The sequence below is a fragment of the Carica papaya genome, chromosome 7, assembly GCF_054855325.1.
Source record: "Carica papaya isolate Zhongbai chromosome 7, ASM5485532v1, whole genome shotgun sequence".
NCBI lineage: Eukaryota > Viridiplantae > Streptophyta > Magnoliopsida > Brassicales > Caricaceae > Carica > Carica papaya.
The window spans coordinates 5,838,490-5,856,338 of NC_142315.1; the positions used below are offsets into that span (position 1 = coordinate 5,838,490).

The window sequence follows — 17,849 nt, forward strand, 5'->3', positions numbered from 1 at the left end:
TCTTGAGGTTAAACTGTTCCCACTCGATTCTTAACATAGTTGAAATGATATGCAAATTGATATACTTGTGTGTCCTGAATAAGTGCTATATCCGACTAAATATCATATGGTGCAAGCTCTTCTTAGCATGTTCCACATCCTTTTGGATGCAACAATGTTTGATTCTGCAGTGTCTACGGTAACAGTCTGTTGTGATAATTTACAAGGCTGCTTTGGCGCTCGACACACACCATGCTTGCAAAGGAAGATATTGAGTTACTTTAACTGAGACAGTTAAGTACGATACTTCTAATAGGTAAGACATGGTTTAAAGTACACTATGAACGTTAAAAAAAAAAAAAAAATTGAAAAGAAAGAAAGAAAGTATACTGAGTCGGTTCATGATGGTTTTTACCATTTCATAAAAGAGCCATTTTGTACGAATTACTTTTTGATTATTGGTTAGGACTTTCACTTTCTCTCTATTAAGGGTATGAAATTAAACACAGGTCTAAATTATGCCTCTTTTGCATAAACAATCAAAAACCCCCATGTAACCAACCATTTAAGTTGAGCTAATTAATCTATAGATGTGAAAGATAAAAAAGAAAACTGACTATTACAAAGTTGTAAAAACTTATAATCTTTTACTTCGTCTTCTTGTGGGTAAATGAGTGATACTGGTCAGACATGTTTGATTGTAATCATTAATCACCCAACCAAAACATAACCCTATAATTTTCCCCTTGAAGACGTCAAACCCTCTCTATTCAGAGTCTGACTCCATGTTACTCATTGCCTTCAACCCTCTTGATCTCTGCATCACAATAACAAATTTTTAGACTTTTAGCTGTCATTTTCGTAAGTGCTTATCAAGAATACCAAACCGCAGTCCCTTACTGTTTTTGTATTCTAAGATTAAATTTCATGACTATATATTAAACTTGAAAAAGTACATAAATATACACTCTCTGACATACATGTATAATAAACAGAAGCACAGTAGTTAAATCATCACTACTTGAATAATTTGCTTGCGATTTCATGCCAGACGTAACTCTTGTTATCTTCTAGTCAACGTAAGTTTTGATTTGCAGATGAATTCCATAAAAATTTTAAAAATTTATTCTAAAATAGCTTATAATTTATTAATAATACCTTCTTGGCAATCTTCTTCTCCCTGACATCATACCGTTCCAAGGTAAGATCACATAGCCATGCTCCAGGGCTAACAAGCTGTTTAATGTTCGGTGCAAGTGAATTAATACACAAACAAAAGACAAATTACATGCATGAGTTAGACACCATCTTCAAGTAACACTACGAAGATTAACTAAAAAGAAAAGGATTTGAAATGTTACCATATATATATATATTTTCTATAAATTTTTAGTATATGCTTTTTGTTCTTGGAAGTCACATCAAAAAATAAGTAAAGATGTCTGTCGCATAGAATACATCAGGTCAGTCTGGTTGACTTTAGCCTATAAACATATGTAAAGAGGATAATCTCGTGAAATATATATATATATATATATGAAATTCTTTTTTTAAAAAAAAATTAAAAGTATGTATAGTCAGTTTTATAAATTCTGCATAAACAATAAATATTTAGTAAAAACATGTATTTGAAAAATTAATAAATAACTAAAAATAACTTTTTAATAAAAATATTAAAAATAAGACAATTAAGTTACATAACATATAAAATAAAGAAACAAATAATAATAGTTTTATTTTCCGAAAATGGTTATAAGTATTTAGTTCTTTGAACTTAAATGTTAACATTTTAATAAGTAACAATAATTTTAAAAGACAAGCATAAAACTTCTGAGACATAAAAATTAGCTAAAATTATCTAACTTTGAAAATATAATATTCCGAACATAGTTAAAAACTCAATGTCCACTTTTACACCTCATTCTGTTCCTATTAAAAAAAAAAATTGAATTAAAAAAACAAATAATTTTTAATAGAAATTATTTTTAAAACATTGTTTATGAGTTCACAATAATAAGATCAAACGAGTACTTAGGCGACATTTAATAACAGAGAGACCTACAAAAAGGTATTTAATAAAGAACGAGAGAAAAGCAGATTGTAAAAGGAATAATAATCTTCCACGATAAGCGTAGTGACGTGTCTTGAGGAAGGAGGATTTACGCTACACCTGTAACCTCATGTACCGTCCACTTCAATCTGGGCATTAACCAAACCAGAATTCTTTCTTTTTTTTTTTATATATATATAAAAATCATGAAGTGATTCAATCTGGCGTTACCGAACTAGTCTCAATCCTACTGCAATCGAAGTTGAATTTAACTAAAATATACTTTAAAAATACGAAGATCAATTGAAAATATTCATGAAAATTCATAAAATAAAATTTAAAATATGTAAATTACGTTCACGAGTTCTGCTAATTTATCATTCACTAATTTGTATTGCTCTGATTTTAAATTTTCCTTGGGAATATACCCTTGTCTGCTCCTGCCCCAAAAGTAATTAGTTAAGGAATATATATATATATATATATAAACGCAGAATGTAGTACTACTCTCATTCAAAACACGAAAAGAAAAGAAGCAGCAAATCTACAATTGAAATTTGAAAACAGCTTATAATAGCAGTTTTATATATATATATATATAAAATTATTATCAAAATTTCTAAGAAGCAATTAGGTAGGTATTCACGCTTCGACTCACATGTGGACTGTGATTTTCAACTTCTGTAAATTTTCAATTTGAAATTCAATTACTCATAAACTTGAGGCGGAGAAAGAAAGGCTTACTTACATTAAGATTCCGTTGAATGAACTTCGCTCTCTTCTTTGGTCTTTGAGGTAGCTTAGATCCTTTAAGCGCCATGAAATCTTCTTCCTTCTCTTTATTTGTTAGAGCAATAACGAATTTCGGCGGCCAAACAGGCGGGGAAGCTACCGCCACTGCTACTGCTGCTGCTCTTGCGTCCCCGCTCCCAGACGAAGATCCGCCTTTCTTGCTATCTGAAGAAGCCGCTGATTTATTGTTATCATCTGGTACTGAACTAAAACCCCTGCCCCCTCTCATCACACTGCAATTTTATGATCGTCTAATCAACATTACAACCAAAACCACAATATCATATAATTTAAAACCTCCACACGAGAAATAAAAAGGAAAAAAAACTTATGTGGGTGGGGGGGGGGTTGTGATGAATTTTACGAAAATAACCTTGGGGTTGATCTGAATCGACGGGTATTGGGAAAAATAAGGTGGAGAAGGAAAGGGATTCGCTGAGAATTTGAAGATTTTCAATCCAACTTGCAAAAAAAGAAATGGCTCCTAGTCCGGTTTGTGGGGTTTAGTTAAAGGTTACGTGTAAATTGAGGAGGGTCCAAGGCCAAACCGCTGGCCCACGTTGCTAGTTCAATTTACAATCCTACGGTGGATAACGATGCACCAGATCAAATCAGGAACACGTGTCTACGTACGATGGATCAACGTCTATACATACATGGCCAAGATAATTCGTGTGTCTCTATTACGGGTAATAAGACTACATATAATTTTTTCCCAGAATTAAAAAAAAAAAAAAAAAGTATGCACTAAATAATTTAGTTTAAAAAAAAAAATTACCCAGTTATATAAATTTGATCCGTCATCTAACATTTTTGCTTAAAATTGACAGTGAAAAGAAACACAACAGGAGGATTCTAATGGATACTTGTGGATTGGTTGTATGAACCCAATATAGAAGATCAAAAATATGTAGAACACAATGACTGCAGCTGAGAAAGAGTATTTAGTTTGTTGGATTTTTTTCAATTTTGGTAAATTTTTGTTCACCCCTCGTTTCAATAGCCTGTTTTCGACCAAGAATTTAGTTGTGTCAACTCAATGGAGAGTGTAGAGTATACTGCACCTGAAGCCTCTTAATATTGTTGATGGTGCTGGTGTTTCCATTACCATTACTTTTGGCAGGACCCTTCTCCATCTCCCTTCTGTACGTTTGTCGTAAACTAGATTAAATTGAAATGAGAGTTAAACTTCAATTAATTACATTTAATCTCATAATTAACAGAAGATGAAGAACAGAATTTGAATTAAGAGGTTTGTATCGGAGGGTTCAGAACGTTCAAGGCGAAAAAATATCGAAGATTTTCAGCAGTGCGTGTGTGTTTGGGATCTTTAGCGTGAGACGGGTAAACGGAGATCAAGGCACAAATCATTCTAGAAACGGTGAAACTCGTCTATAATCTAGGAAGGATTCTGACTGTCAGTATGGAAGAAAATTGAGAAAATGAGAAAACACAGGAGAAGATTTTCCTTGTTTTAGGGCTGAGAAAATCAAATGGAAAGAAATTAAAATAAAAGTAAGGCTCCCAATTCCCAGCTTGGAATACTTCCTTGTTTGGAAACGAAGGAAAACTAGAATATTCACTCAACTTTAGCCTTAATCAATTGGTGGTTTTACAAAACCGGGATTTGAAGAACGGAATCCAATTTCTCGAACGGTGCATTACGAGAAGAATCCAGAAGGAAAACAATATCAGAGAGAGAGAGGGAGAGAGATGAGGAGGGAGTCAACTGAGTTAAATTGAAAGCGAAATCAATGCATTACCAGCAAATCTGTAGCACTACCTACGGAAATCGAAATTGATAAATCAGACTTCCATAATAGAGAAGGTAATTCATGAACTCGAAGCTTCAAATAGAAAATAAATCTTGAGAAAAATTACCAAATCGAAAGCTGATTTTCCTGATACTAGTATTGGATTAGATTGGATTAGATTAAGACGCACTACCTTCGTTAAAAGAAACTCTTATCATTATAATTACCTTCGTTCATGGTTCGCTCCTTTCAATTCTTCAACCATGTAATTTAAGAATCTGTATCGAGTAACTGAAAGGACGGCAATTCAAATTTCCAGAAGGAAGTCGCTCGAACATTTCAATAATCTCCCTGAAACACAGAAATCGAGAAAATAAAATGTAATTTCAGGGATTAAATCAGATAAAGTTTGCAGCTAATAGAGGAACATGTTTGTTGAGTACCAACCTTCAAGATACAAATCTCGTGAGCTCAACTGTTAAGCTTCCATGAAACAAACAGGTATTGCAGTCGGCTACAGAAATCCAATACTGCAGCCACTGCAAATTTCTTCAACAAGTTCCCATCAACCATCTCATAAGAAACGTTTAAGCGAAAATTTAAAAACAAAAAAGAAATATTCTAATTAGATCGTACTTGGAAACCTCACCACGTACAACCATTTATGTATAAGTGGATTATGTCATCGATCATGTCTGCCCTTGACAATCTCTCTCTGTACTCTTTCCCTCTGTATCTCTCCCTACCTCGCAGCTCTGTATCTCACTTGGGAAATCCCAAAATTTTGTCATTCAATTCCCTAGCAAACGAATCGTGTTCTGCAGCTCGTATTCTAATTCTTGTCTGAGCAAAAGAAAAATTAAAACAAAAATAAAAATATTAAAAATGAAGAGAAAAGTAGAAGTCCAAAAATAAATAAAGCTAACAATAATAATTAGAACAAATTATCAAATTAATTTTTAAATTTTAATATTTATTATAATTTAGTTTTCTAATGATTCTTTCGTTAATAATAATTTTTTTTTAAATTTTCTAACTGAAAAAAATTAAAATTATTAGTTTAAACCTGTCTTTTTTTTTTTTTGTGTTTTATAAATTGATTTTTAGTTTCGTATACATTTCACACGAGTTGGAAGCTCTTCTCTTCTCATGCACACTCAGATACTGTCTTTATAAAATAATATTCTATATATCGTAATATACGCACGTACATACACCACGCCGAGTCTATTATGTCTGTCAAAGTTTTAAATGACAGAAGAGGTTTTGATTATATGCACTAACGTAGAAATCCCAGTAACCATAAACTGGCACACTTGCAGGCTGCGTGTCAAATTTAGACCGTCATTACAAAACATTCGGGTAGAGGTGTGCTTCTGATTGATATGTACAGTGTGGAAGCGACCACGCTTAAAATTAGAATACCAACAGGGGGGCTCCGCGGTTAGAATCTAAAGGGCTGGAGCTAGACAAATATTGCAGTATATATTATTCTGCTTCAATCATGCACTGAAACCGTTTTTAAGAGAACTCCATGGACCGGAAGGAGGACTTGGACATGCTTGAGCTGATGCCTCATCCATCTGCTCCACTCGGATTCCAGCGCTGCATATATTGGCAATGGAGCGCATGTGTTTCATCCCGTACTGAGATACGGATCCACAATGCCTCTCAAAAGTCCTCACCTGCGTGGAGAAAAAGCAACGAGTTAATCTGAGAGGCCACAAAGTAAAATGTGTACGACAGATTCAGCAGGCAGCATTAATAGATACATAAAATTATACATATGTTTATATTACCAGGGTTTTCAGACAAGCCCAATCATCAACAAGAGGTTGACCTGCAGGTCGTATAGAATTCAACACTTCTGGCCCTCTTTCAATTCCAAATAAGAGTTTTCCAATAAAATTAATGCTGTTATCTATATGCATCCTGTGAGACATGGCCTCATGGAACTGTTTCTGAGCTTCTACTTTCCTTACAGATCTTTCAGGTGCCTTGCGGTACTACAAATTTCACAAAGACAATATTAGAGGATTCATCGCTACCTAAGTGAAAAGCAAACAATTAAAGCCAAAGACTCTTCCATAAATAAAAACTCATTATATCTTGTTCCTCCCAAATTCATTTTTTCTTTTCCATTTTTCTTTGTAAAACAAAAGCATTTATTTATTTCTTTTAGATGTTTGAAATTTGTGAGCACAAACCTTCTCCCAAAAGTGGACAAGATCAGCATCACGCTGATTAACAGCTTTTGAACGCGGCCGAAGAGAATTTTCATCCACAAAAGTATAGTTTTCATTTGCAGGATTAGTGCCCATATACACAAAAAGATTGTCCTTGCTAAGCCCTACGTCCCCATACTGCATAACATGAGAACCATATGCAGAATTGTCGTTCGCAGTCCTCCTTTTAACCTGCCGACATCAGCAAATGTCATGAAACTATAATCACGCAATTAAGAAAGGCATATAAAAGTGAAAGCATGTATAACAGCCTATAAGCTGGAATCTTCAATCAGATAAAAGTGTTGCTTGTCTTCAACTAATATAGACAACCTGCTAAATGTCAATTTCCAGTTCTGAACATTATTGTTTTAGTCTTTGACAATATCCCTAAAATAATCCAGTAGGCCATAATTCAGAAGCTCTTACCAATTCATACTGTTGATGAAGAGTCTCCGTTTTCAAATTGTGTATGTCACTGTTCATAACACCAGAAAATTAGAGAACTCGAGAAATATGTGTATCTAATTAAGCAAAATGATGTGTTGCTTCCATTTTGAAAAAAAAAAAAATTGACTTCTCTAGAGGGATCAAACTAATCAGTGTCTATTTTTCTCAAAAAAGAAAAAAAAGACACGCCCTAAATGTGCTTATACTCTTTGGCTAAATAAACATATTATAGACTCATCACATACCTGTCCTCCATCCAAGCAATACTATACAAGTCCCCCAAACAGGTTTCATATTCTGGGGGAGGACTTGGATTCTCTCCGGGGCAATAGGTTCCCCAACTACTCTCTACTGCATTCGCAGCCGTGCTTGCGTAAATGTTTAAACCCTCAGGGAGAAGACCCTCAAAGATACTTCCAGATTCACAAGCCTCCAGGTAAAATACCTACAGTTTTATAGAAATTTATTCAATGAAAGCCATGAAATAAACACAAGAACAACATCCTTCCTCACCAACCATAAACATGAAACCAGAAGAATATGTAAAACTATCCAGAAACAGGAAGCTTAGTAAACAGTTTACCATGCTTTTGTAGGTTCCGGAAGCATGCTTCTTTTTCAAGGCATCATTCAACTCATCTGCAAAGAGGAAAGGGCTGGTAGGCATACCTGGCAGAACATGAATAAAAATTGTTAATCTCGCCATCTAGACATAAGTTGACCATGAAACGAGAATAATTGAAAGAACAAACATAAAAAGAAAATTGTGGTGCAACTGACAGACTATTTACAAGCATATTCTAATAGTTTCAGTTGTTCAGGTGATTCATTGGACCTTTCTTTTTTCTTTTTTCTTCCTCAAGGGATACAGTCCTTGTGGAAAATAGGTGTATAACCCATAAAGCTTCACCTACGTGATTTTATGCGGAGGAGATGTGCCATCTGAGACAAGGCTCTTGGTTAACAGATTGGAATCTTGGATGTCAGTTAGGCTGTCCCAAAATAAGGATTCAGCATCACGAGGTACAGCAGGGATATTGCGGTTAATTATCAAAGTTCAATTAGAAAGTTGAGAAACCTAGTACCTTCTCAAATCTCGAGTTACAAGAAGATTCCATAAACAGAACATCTCTCATTGATCTTCATAAAGAAGAAAAAGCTATCCATTGATACTACACCCTAAGAGGCTTGGACTTGCTATTCTAAATATCTCATGGATTGAGCTTGGTATCTGAGGAGCCCACATGACACTGAAGTGTCAAGTATATAGCATTTCATTTTGTTGCCAAAAAAACGAAGGAAGAAGCAGAATTTGACTTTTGGATACGAAAGACAGGAACCCATATTCTAAATCTTGTAGTGGCTCTTGTCACCTGATCCAGAACACACTGGTTTGCGACAATTAATTGAACGCACATGCATCACTAAACAATTAAGATATCAAGCTCCGAAGTTTTGGAGACTTGCCAACCAAATTAAGTGCATCCAATTAACACAGATGACACAACCAACTTAATACTCTCCCTCCCCCCCCACCCCAACCCCAAAAACAGCAAAAAGATAAACAACAAGAGGAAAGAAGAAAATTAGATGGCTACTAACCAAGCACCCCAGGACCACCATGATCTGAATAATATATGAAGATATGATCATCCGGACCACTATCTACAACCTTTCCAGAACCCCCAGTAATGGCAGTTTTATTTCCAAGTATAGCAGCTAAGAAATTGTGAACGTTGACGTCTCCTCCGGTGTAATCCTACCAAAAAAACAAGTAAAAAGGTGAGAGGAAAAGAAATATGCAGATCTCAAGAAGTAGATTAGTAAAGGAAAGGAAGCAAACTTTTGGAACTCCTTTATAGACATCGTCACCATGAGGGCTGTTAATGATGATTCCAGGCCGAGGGTTTTCCTCATTGAACGCAATGTCATCATACATGAAAACAATGATGTTTTCATCTTTTAGCCCACCATTTTTTAGCAGTTGGTAGGCATGGCAAACATCAGCCTGAAATTTAATTTAACAAAGTGCAAAGGGTGAGAACCAACATCAAACAAAACGCTCAATTTTAATAATATAAATTTGGCTATACTCTGCTCTAACATGGTCATATGGTGAGAATCAAAATGTTCAACAAAAGCCAAATGAAGATCAAAGTGGCCTATTGTTAGTTCAGGGTCAAAATGGTTTCAAATCTCCTGTTTCAATCCCCAGGTTTGGTAAATGCTGCTTGTTAGATTGTTGAAAGTAATTTTGAGATGTTAAAAATAGACATGTAATTCTTAACTTTTTAGGTTCTTATTTTTTATCTAATAAATTTGTTTAAAGACCATCTTCATATCCATTTAAAATTAGTAAAATATATAATAATAGAAATTATGAAATATAAATAAGAAATAAATATTTCTATTTTTCCTTGAAAATAACTGTATCTTTTACAGTCAGTAAATTAGAAATCTATACATGCAACTTGGAGTTCAACACTTTCGTTGAAACGATAACATAGAATACATGAGTAATAGGGGAGAAAACCGAACTTTCGATGAATTTGCAGAAAAAAATATTTCCTCACAGAAACGTGTTGCTTTTTTTTTTTTTTTTTTTTTTTCATTGTTCTTCAAAATACTTTATAAGTTGTATCTTCTGTTAGAAAAATAAGATTTTTGGTACTCTATTAGGAGGGAAAGATTAGTGCAGCTAATAATCATGAACTCTGTTTGATCTGAATATGAAACAGAGACAAAAATTTGAAAAAACAATATCAAATTTTTTTATTTCATAGCTACATGCAAATTTTTCACTTCTTTTACATGATTTTACTGTAACATAACATGATTGTAAAAATTAAAAAATAAAAAATCAAAAGTTGAAAATTTAGAAAACCAAAGAAAAGGAAAAATATAAGAATGCACATTTAACTGACGTTTAGCCAAAGATAACCCAAAGGAGAATTTCATTGGACCACATAATAAAAAGAATTAAAATGGCAACGCAAACTCTTCGTTTCTCTTTCTGATATTTGAATTTGAACAAGAAAGAAACACCACAAAATCATATGAAACAAAAAGAACGAAAATCAAACATTTTCCGACGCAAAGTATTAACAAATTCTTCCTTGTTATTTACTTCAACACCGAGACAAAAGAATCATTAATTATAGATCTCGTCATCATAACCACAATCATGAGTCAACAGTATAGCCATATACGATCATTAATTATAAAAAACGAAACAAGGAATTGATCATTACTATTTTTGAACAATTTAATCACCTGGTGCCTGTAGTTCCAGAATCCGCTAGATCCAGCGATCAAGACCGCCCATCGTGTCCCGACTGAATCATCACCACTGTCCGGACGGAAGAATCTGGATGCTTCCGATGGCAACCGGAGAAAGTCATCAGCGATTTCTCTGCCGCCGGAGACAATCGAGGAAACCGATAGGAGAAGGAAGGCATAAACGCCGGCTGAGAGGTGCGTCATTGTTGGAGATAAGATGTGATTGGGAGGGAAGGAAAGGTAGGTGATGGAGTGGGCATATACATAGCAATTAAATAGATCTTTAATGTGGATTATTTAAGTACATTAAAATATTAAATATGATTAAGTAAATTAATCAGACGTCGATGGGCCCACTTCCGAAATGGCAATGTAGAGCGACTGAGACTTTGCGATGGAAAATGTTGTGTAATCAGAGCCGTTGGTGGGACGGAGATGAAATCGAGGCCGTCGATCACGGTGATGACGTGAATTGATTGGTTGGAAAGTCGACTAAGTAAAACTCCCACGCTTCATGAGGGTAACTTCAATGTACATATTTTGTTTTCTTCAACAAATTAAAAAATTTTGTCAATTTTATTTTTAAAATGCTAGTCTTTTTAATCATTTTTGTAATTATAGTTAAAATATTCTTATTATTTTTTTAAAAATAAATTTATATATAATATTTTTTTTAAAAAAAATAAAATATATTTTATTAACATAATTGCATATAAAACAAAAGTCAATACCGAAGACCCATAATTAGATCTAGGATTAGAACGAAATAAAAAGATATTTGATCATGACTTTCAATAAATGGGTAACTTGGCTCCTCCACCTTCACTCGTCGTTTTCTTTTACACCTCATGAACATGACTGCTATTTGCCTTTTTTTTCTTTTCGGGACGGCGCCGTTTTTGTCCCCACCCATTATTATCTTCTTATTGGTTTTCTTCATACTTGTAAATCTTTGTCCCATATCTCAACTACTTAAAATTTGGATAAATCACCAAAAAAAAAAAAAAAGAAAAAATTCATGAATTTTAGGGTTAATTATAATCCAATACAGTAATTTAATTCATTGTAGTAAGAAATTTTCTGGGTGGTCAATAAAAAATAATATGAATTGTTTGTATTTTGTTATTCATTGTAGTGTATTAGATAAAGAAATATTAAATTTGATTATCATATTTTAGACTTTTCGTTTTAGTTATGCGTATCTTGTTTGGCTTATGAGATTAACATACGATCTAAACTTGTGAGATCTTCTACTAATAATAAAAATCGTTGTTTGTCGAATATAATTTGTAATATTCTGCTCACATTTTTCATCATGAGTCATGATAAGATAATTATATAATGAGTGTAACACCCAAGTATTTTTTACTTATTTTATCTCATTATTTTTATTTTTATTTATTTAAAGTTTTTAAATTTTTATTTTACTTAATTTAATTTAATAAAAATAAAAATAATAATAATGATAAAATTGGGTAAAAATATTATTTGGATTTAATTGAAATTGATTTTAGGAAAAAAGTGTGAAAATTTGGATTCTGGGGGTGTTTTTGAAAGAAAATCAAAAACCGGAGGTCAAAACGCAATTTAAAAAAATTGTGTCACGTCAGCAGCCACGTCAGCGGCCCGGTCAGCAGCCCCGACAAACTAGGACACGCCGCGTGGCAAGCAAACGTTGACACAGGATAGGCCACGTGGGCGATCCGCGTGCGCGCGATCGGACGGTCCAGATCCGTTCTCGTGCGCACGGACGGCCCAGATTGCATAGCGATGGACGGTCCATATTTAATCCCAATTAAATCGCGATCGGACGGTCCATATTTAATCTTAATGGACGGTTGAGATTAAAAGGCAAAAAGTATAAATAATCCCACCCACACCTGACCACAAAACCCTAGCCGCCAGTGCCTCGCTGGAGAAGAAGAACCAGACGCCGGAGGAGCCGGCCGCCGCAACCCTCCGCCGCACGGGAGAAGTTTTCAACCGCCAATCGAGATAAATTTTCTCCCCCTATCTCGTTTTTCGATGCTGAGTCCGCCTATGGGTAAACCGGAGCTAAACCATCGGCCAAACGATCGGAAAACCCAGCCGAAGTCCAGCGGCGCCGCCGCGACCCCCCTCTGTTTTTGCCTCCGATGAGGCCCTTCCCGGCCTCCGTTCAATGCAAATTTTATACCATTGTGATCACCGTTCTTTTCTCTACATGTTGATCGGAGCCAAACATCAAAACGCGACTCAGGTAGAAGAACCGCCGCACCCGAGGGCACCGCCGCCGGTAAGCCTCGGTTTTTCGTGATTTTTTAGCCCCTTGAGGGCCCTAGAGTTGTTTTATCGCAGGGACCGATGCAAGTGTGGCCGAATTCGGTCAAAAATGGCCAACTCGAGGCGGATCGCTGCTGCAAGCAGCGGCGCCGACGCTGAAGCACGACGGAGCCGCCGTGTCGGAATTTCGATATTGGCCGAAAGGGGCCTTAGGTCTGATTTGGAATTTTTTTGGGACACGTGCAGGTACCGGTAGTGCGTTTCAGTTTTCCGAAAAAAATTCAAGAAAATTAGGGAAAGCCTGTAGGCGCACTGTAGAGTCGAATTCAGACCCCGAAACAAGTAAGGACCCCTCACCCTATTTCCTATCACGGTATTAAAGCTAAATAAATAATTAAACTGTACTTTGTGACTTTATAGATGTATAATTGATTAACGTTGCCAATATAGCCCGAGTCTGATACAGTATTGGTCTATTGTTGCTTGATATAATTTTCAGTATTAAATGCAGCATAATGTTTGATGTAATTATGTTATGGTCTCGTATGCATGAATCATGGTTTCTTTTATTATGGTTTGTATTATGGTGAACCCGATACTGTGTTGTCTTGTTTGGTGTCAATTACTGGTTTACATGTTGTATATGATTGGATGATTGAGATCAAAGAAAATGGCAAGATGGATAATGTCTACAGCCTGACTAGATATCCTGGGAGATGGTGGACGGACCGGGTCCGTAGGGAACCCTACCGGAAACGTGGTCTCTCATACCGGACGGGGTATGGGGACGATACGTTTCACCCTCATACAGGACGGGGTATTGAGGTTCATGGTTTTGGCGCCCATACCGGACGGGGTATGAGGACGGCTCTGGAATCAGGTTGTAATGTTAATGGTTCACGGGTAGCGGGGACCCCTTATGGATTCCCATGGATACTAGTAGACTGGTAAAAGAAGAAAATATGTTGTTTAATAATTGAAATGCAAATGTGTGATAAGTGTTATGTTATAAAGTTTATATGATTTCATGATGATGATAATGTTATTATTTTCATATGTTGTTTTCATGGATCTCACCGAGGTAAGTGGACAGTAAAGGTTTTTATGTTAATAAACGAGTTTGTTATAAATTATGCTCAATTGGTCATTTTTGTTTTCTACCCACCTTTACTTCCGTGGTGGTGAGATAGTGTGATGTCCTTACTGGGTTGGTGTACCTCATTCTTTATTTAATCATTTTAGATCAGGAAGACGTTGTTCCCGAGCCCGTTCCGTAGGAAGACGGCGAAGGGGACGCCTAAAGACTTCATAGTTATATTTATAGTTTTTATTTCGAGTATCTCTTTTAGTTAGTTGTTCCTTCATGTTTTGAGTACGCTTTGATTATTGTATAAGGGATGTTAATCAAAATTTTTATTACGCTTTTGCATTTGAGATTTTTAATACATACATTTTATTTAAATTTCCGAGGTCGTTACAATGAATTCTTTAAAAAGTTGAATTATACGATTGTTAAGAATTTACTGAAATTACAAACATTTAGTTAATACTTAGAAACTGAAGTCAATACTTTGGTATTTTAAAATATAACTTAATTAATAATACTTACTTATTTTCTGGGTTTATATTCATATTTTCGTAAGATTACGAAAGTCATTATTTATAAAATTCTTGTATATTTTTATTTATGAACTAAATTTTTTTGTGAACATCGATATTGAATTCATATTTTATATATATATCGTAAAAGCACGATAAAAATCCTAACAGTTTGTAAATCTCATTCAGAGCTATACCAACGGAAAACTATTTTATAGTAACATTTTTTAGTCGGTATTATAGAGATTTATTTTATAATTACGTAAAATAAGTTGTTACGAGAATTACGTCTTGCATGCATGGTTCTAACCTAAAACAAAAAATAAAAAGAAGAAAAAATAAAAGAGTTTAAATTTGCGAAAATTAAAAGATATGGCAAATCTAATACTTATAAATATAAATTCTATTTCTAAGATAGGAAGACTACGATAAACATTTACTTTGTATTGGTAATTAATCATCGTAAAGAAATTCTTAATTAGAACTTATGCAGATTTATGGTCGAAAATCAAGGATTAGGTTTGTGAGCTTTGTTGAGGAATAGGCAAACCACACTGATGTCGTCAATCTTGGACGATGGAAACTTTTTCTTCCATGCCGTTGTGGCTGCTTCGACCAGCGTCCTTGCTGCCACCTTTTCTTCGGCTGCTTTCGATACAATGGAAACAACTTCGTTGTTGCTAAGGACATCCCACACCTTCACAATAATGAACGGTATTAAGTATATGTATATATGTGTGTGTGTGTGTGTGTAGACATGTTATGTACTGTAGTTATGCCATGTGTTAAGTATAAAACATGGCTTACCCCATCTGTTGCAAGAACTACAAATTGGTCTTTATTTGTAAGGTGGTGATGGGAAACTTCAGGGAGCGCTATCACGCCGTGATTTTTAAGTAGCAAATCACCAAAAGATCGAGACATGGCTAGACCCGGCAAGTCCTCATGAGGTAGCCACACTCGTTGAATGTGTTCTTCATCCTTCTTAGCCATCACTCTTCCATTACATTTTCTTATTCTCTCCATTTCGCCTACAAATGAAATGAACTTTTTAAAAGAGAGAAAAAAAAATGGTAACTCTGAACTCATAAACTGTTACTAAAACCCTATGTTATTAAACTTGTGGCTCTAATGTTATTATCATCTTTAGCAGTGTAATGTTAATGTTGTCTGTACTTTTAAACAGATAAAAATAGTTATACATATGCAAATCGATTAATATAAAACTGAGGAGGAGTCTTAATTACCAGGCAATCCAGGCTTAAAGTCAGTAGTTAACTGAACCGGTTCCAATTCTCCGTTCTCTTGTATTGCGCCTAACACCGCCCTTGAATCGCCGATATTAGCAATAACAAGTTCTCGATCCTGATAATAATTAGGAAAAAGGAAAATTATAAGGACGAACAATGGTGTCTTGAACTAAATTTGAAATAAAAAATAAATTAATTAATTAAAAACAAACCTGTCTGATTACAATGGTAGCTGTGGTTCCACTGCAAGAACAGTCCAAGTTTTTCTGAAGCTTAATCTCGTTTTCCATTAATTTGAAGGCAGTAATACAAGCCTGTTGCCATTTATGGAAATCCTTGTTTGGTGAGACACTGTTAATTTGGTTCATGATTGAGGATGGCAGACGATTTCTCACAATCTTGCTCACTGTGTCTCCACTCACTCCATGACCGTCAAAAACTCCACAGAAAGCTCCATCTTCCATTCCATATCCCTAACAATCCGACAATATAATATATATATTACATTATTATATGTATATATAACTGAAAAACTTATTAAGACTCAGTTCCAGTGCTTTGGTTTGATCTAAATGGGTTCAAGTTATTAATAGAGTAGGATTGTTAAAAATTAGATATAAACATTTTAGAATTGATATTAACTCATCTAGACATTAAAACTCTTTTGATTTCTCAAATATGGTAATCTCAGTTATTTATATAATTGACAAGTTAGATACATACGTGCGGCATATTAAAAAATATATATATATATTATAATGATATTCATTAAGCTAAACAAGTTTAAATCATTCATAAAACCATACTAAAGACATGATTACTGATCACCCAGTTCACAAAATGGGTCGTTGAAAGTTCAAAAGATATAGTAATGGTTTATACTATATATATACATATATATATACACACACGCACAATCCGCAGTTTGCACTACCCTTGTGTAGAAGAAAAGAGAATAGAAAATCACCTGGTAGAGAAGTGCAGCATCTTGGTTAACTCCCTTGCTTCCTTGCTGAGAACAAACTGAACCATTTTCTCCTTCACCATTACCACCAACAAAATTTTCCCGGAAAAAAACTGCATTTTCTTGGACCTCCTCCCCAACCTGAATCTCTGAAGATCCAACGGATATGCAGATTCCCATCTCTACTATGACGAAATTTTGTATATACCCACCAGCTTATTATATAGTGAAATGTATGTTGACCAAATAAAAACCATATTATATAAGATAACCCTAAAGTGGCTCCCAAGTAATCTGAAGCCACAAATTGCTCCAATAATTCAACGTTTTTAAATTGTTGTTTATTCACTAAGATTACCCCAACATTCATTTAAAGGGGCATGTGACGTGTTAGTGTACCCTTCTAGCATTAATTAATATGTATATGTATATGTCTGTGTGTGTGTGTGTGTGTGTATATATATATATATATATGTTAATTGAATTATTATTCACGTTAATTTTATAAGTAATCGTAAGGACCGACCTATCAATCATCTGCAGTATCTATATTTGAGGGAATAGGAGAGAATACAATAAATTATATTATATATGTATATATTATATATGAGTTGAATGTTTGAGCCAGGTGCCTTAACATATAGTAATTAATAATATTTAAATTATTAGTACTTGCATAAGGGTAATGGGTGTTGAATTTTTTTAAAAAAATCTTATGTAATAAATTTTGTTATTAATAAAAAAAATAATTTAAATAAACAAATCTTATGTGTATCTTAAAAAATAATTTATTAATTTTATTTATAATGACCATTATAATTATATTTTTATTATTTTTTTATTTAATATAACACAAAAAGCACATAATTTATATTAAAAAAATTAAAAGTTATTGTATGTAAATTTAAATATTTTATTTTTATTTTCTTCTCTATTTTAAAATTTTCTCATAATTTCCTACTACACATATCTTCAAATGAATTAATATTTTATTTTTAATTTTAGATCAAGATTAATTCTAAAACATGGTGGTCTATGTAATATAATGTTTAGCTACATAGTAAAATTTAAAATTTTAACTACAAAATGACCAATTTGTACCTGGTACAATAAAAACGAGAAAAAAATCAGAATCTGCCATACTTTAAGTTCTCAGGACATTGTACGAGTCTCTGTTCGTATTGGTGGTTTATGTAATATAATGTTTAACTACATAATAAATTTTAAATTTTTAACTACAAAATG

At 34.1% G+C, this 17,849-nt stretch overlaps 3 protein-coding genes across 5 annotated transcripts; all 3 read right to left on the bottom strand.

The window, feature by feature from the left end:
* Window positions 1–533: 533 nt before the first annotated feature.
* LOC110821983 (uncharacterized) lies at window positions 534–5,195 on the bottom strand. 3 transcript variants are annotated; one of them, XM_022051973.2, is made up of 6 exons: window positions 5,023–5,195; window positions 4,803–4,926; window positions 3,886–3,964; window positions 2,778–3,054; window positions 1,138–1,215; window positions 534–796 (listed from the first exon to the last, which is right to left on the bottom strand). In XM_022051973.2, the coding sequence occupies exons 2-6, from the start codon at window positions 4,810–4,812 to the stop codon at window positions 746–748; spliced, it is 495 nt and encodes a 164-aa protein (XP_021907665.1). In that variant the 5' UTR covers window positions 4,813–4,926; window positions 5,023–5,195; the 3' UTR covers window positions 534–745. The 3 variants fall into 3 exon arrangements, with proteins under 3 accessions (XP_021907665.1, XP_021907664.1, XP_021907666.1); XM_022051972.2 differs by having other exon boundaries at window positions 3,886–3,982; window positions 5,023–5,194; XM_022051974.2 differs by lacking the exon at window positions 3,886–3,964 and having other exon boundaries at window positions 5,023–5,193.
* Window positions 5,196–5,740: 545 nt separating this feature from the next.
* Window positions 5,741–10,790, bottom strand: LOC110821986 (vacuolar-processing enzyme-like). Its single transcript, XM_088208674.1, has 9 exons — window positions 10,524–10,790; window positions 9,094–9,258; window positions 8,853–9,009; window positions 7,834–7,919; window positions 7,496–7,695; window positions 7,230–7,278; window positions 6,783–6,992; window positions 6,375–6,581; window positions 5,741–6,260 (listed from the first exon to the last, which is right to left on the bottom strand). Exons 1-9 carry the CDS (start codon window positions 10,731–10,733, stop codon window positions 6,078–6,080), a joined length of 1,467 nt encoding a protein of 488 aa, XP_088064800.1. The 5' UTR covers window positions 10,734–10,790; the 3' UTR covers window positions 5,741–6,077.
* Window positions 10,791–14,745: 3,955 nt separating this feature from the next.
* LOC110822053 (putative protein phosphatase 2C 72) lies at window positions 14,746–16,807 on the bottom strand. The gene is made up of 5 exons (XM_022052058.2): window positions 16,608–16,807; window positions 15,853–16,113; window positions 15,638–15,755; window positions 15,198–15,421; window positions 14,746–15,087 (listed from the first exon to the last, which is right to left on the bottom strand). The coding sequence occupies exons 1-5, from the start codon at window positions 16,782–16,784 to the stop codon at window positions 14,899–14,901; spliced, it is 969 nt and encodes a 322-aa protein (XP_021907750.2). The 5' UTR covers window positions 16,785–16,807; the 3' UTR covers window positions 14,746–14,898.
* Window positions 16,808–17,849: the final 1,042 nt, after the last annotated feature.

Coding starts and splice junctions, on each gene's coding strand:
- LOC110821983 (XM_022051972.2), bottom strand. Junction 3,055..3,885: donor ACAATATTAAGAGGCTTCAG/GTGCAGTATACT, acceptor ATAAAATTGCAG/TGTGATGAGAGGGGGCAGGG. Junction 797..1,137: donor AGAAGAAGATTGCCAAGAAG/GTATTATTAATA, acceptor ATTGTGATGCAG/AGATCAAGAGGGTTGAAGGC.
- LOC110821986 (XM_088208674.1), bottom strand. CDS start 10,733: ATGACGCACCTCTCAGCCGGCGTTTATGCCTTCCTTCTCCTATCGGTT. Junction 9,010..9,093: donor TCTATAAAGGAGTTCCAAAA/GTTTGCTTCCTT, acceptor TTTTTTTGGTAG/GATTACACCGGAGGAGACGT. Junction 7,920..8,852: donor TGGTGGTCCTGGGGTGCTTG/GTTAGTAGCCAT, acceptor ATGTTCTGCCAG/GTATGCCTACCAGCCCTTTC.
- LOC110822053 (XM_022052058.2), bottom strand. CDS start 16,784: ATGGGAATCTGCATATCCGTTGGATCTTCAGAGATTCAGGTTGGGGAG. Junction 15,756..15,852: donor CTACCATTGTAATCAGACAG/GTTTGTTTTTAA, acceptor AATTATTATCAG/GATCGAGAACTTGTTATTGC. Junction 15,088..15,197: donor TAGTTCTTGCAACAGATGGG/GTAAGCCATGTT, acceptor ATTATTGTGAAG/GTGTGGGATGTCCTTAGCAA.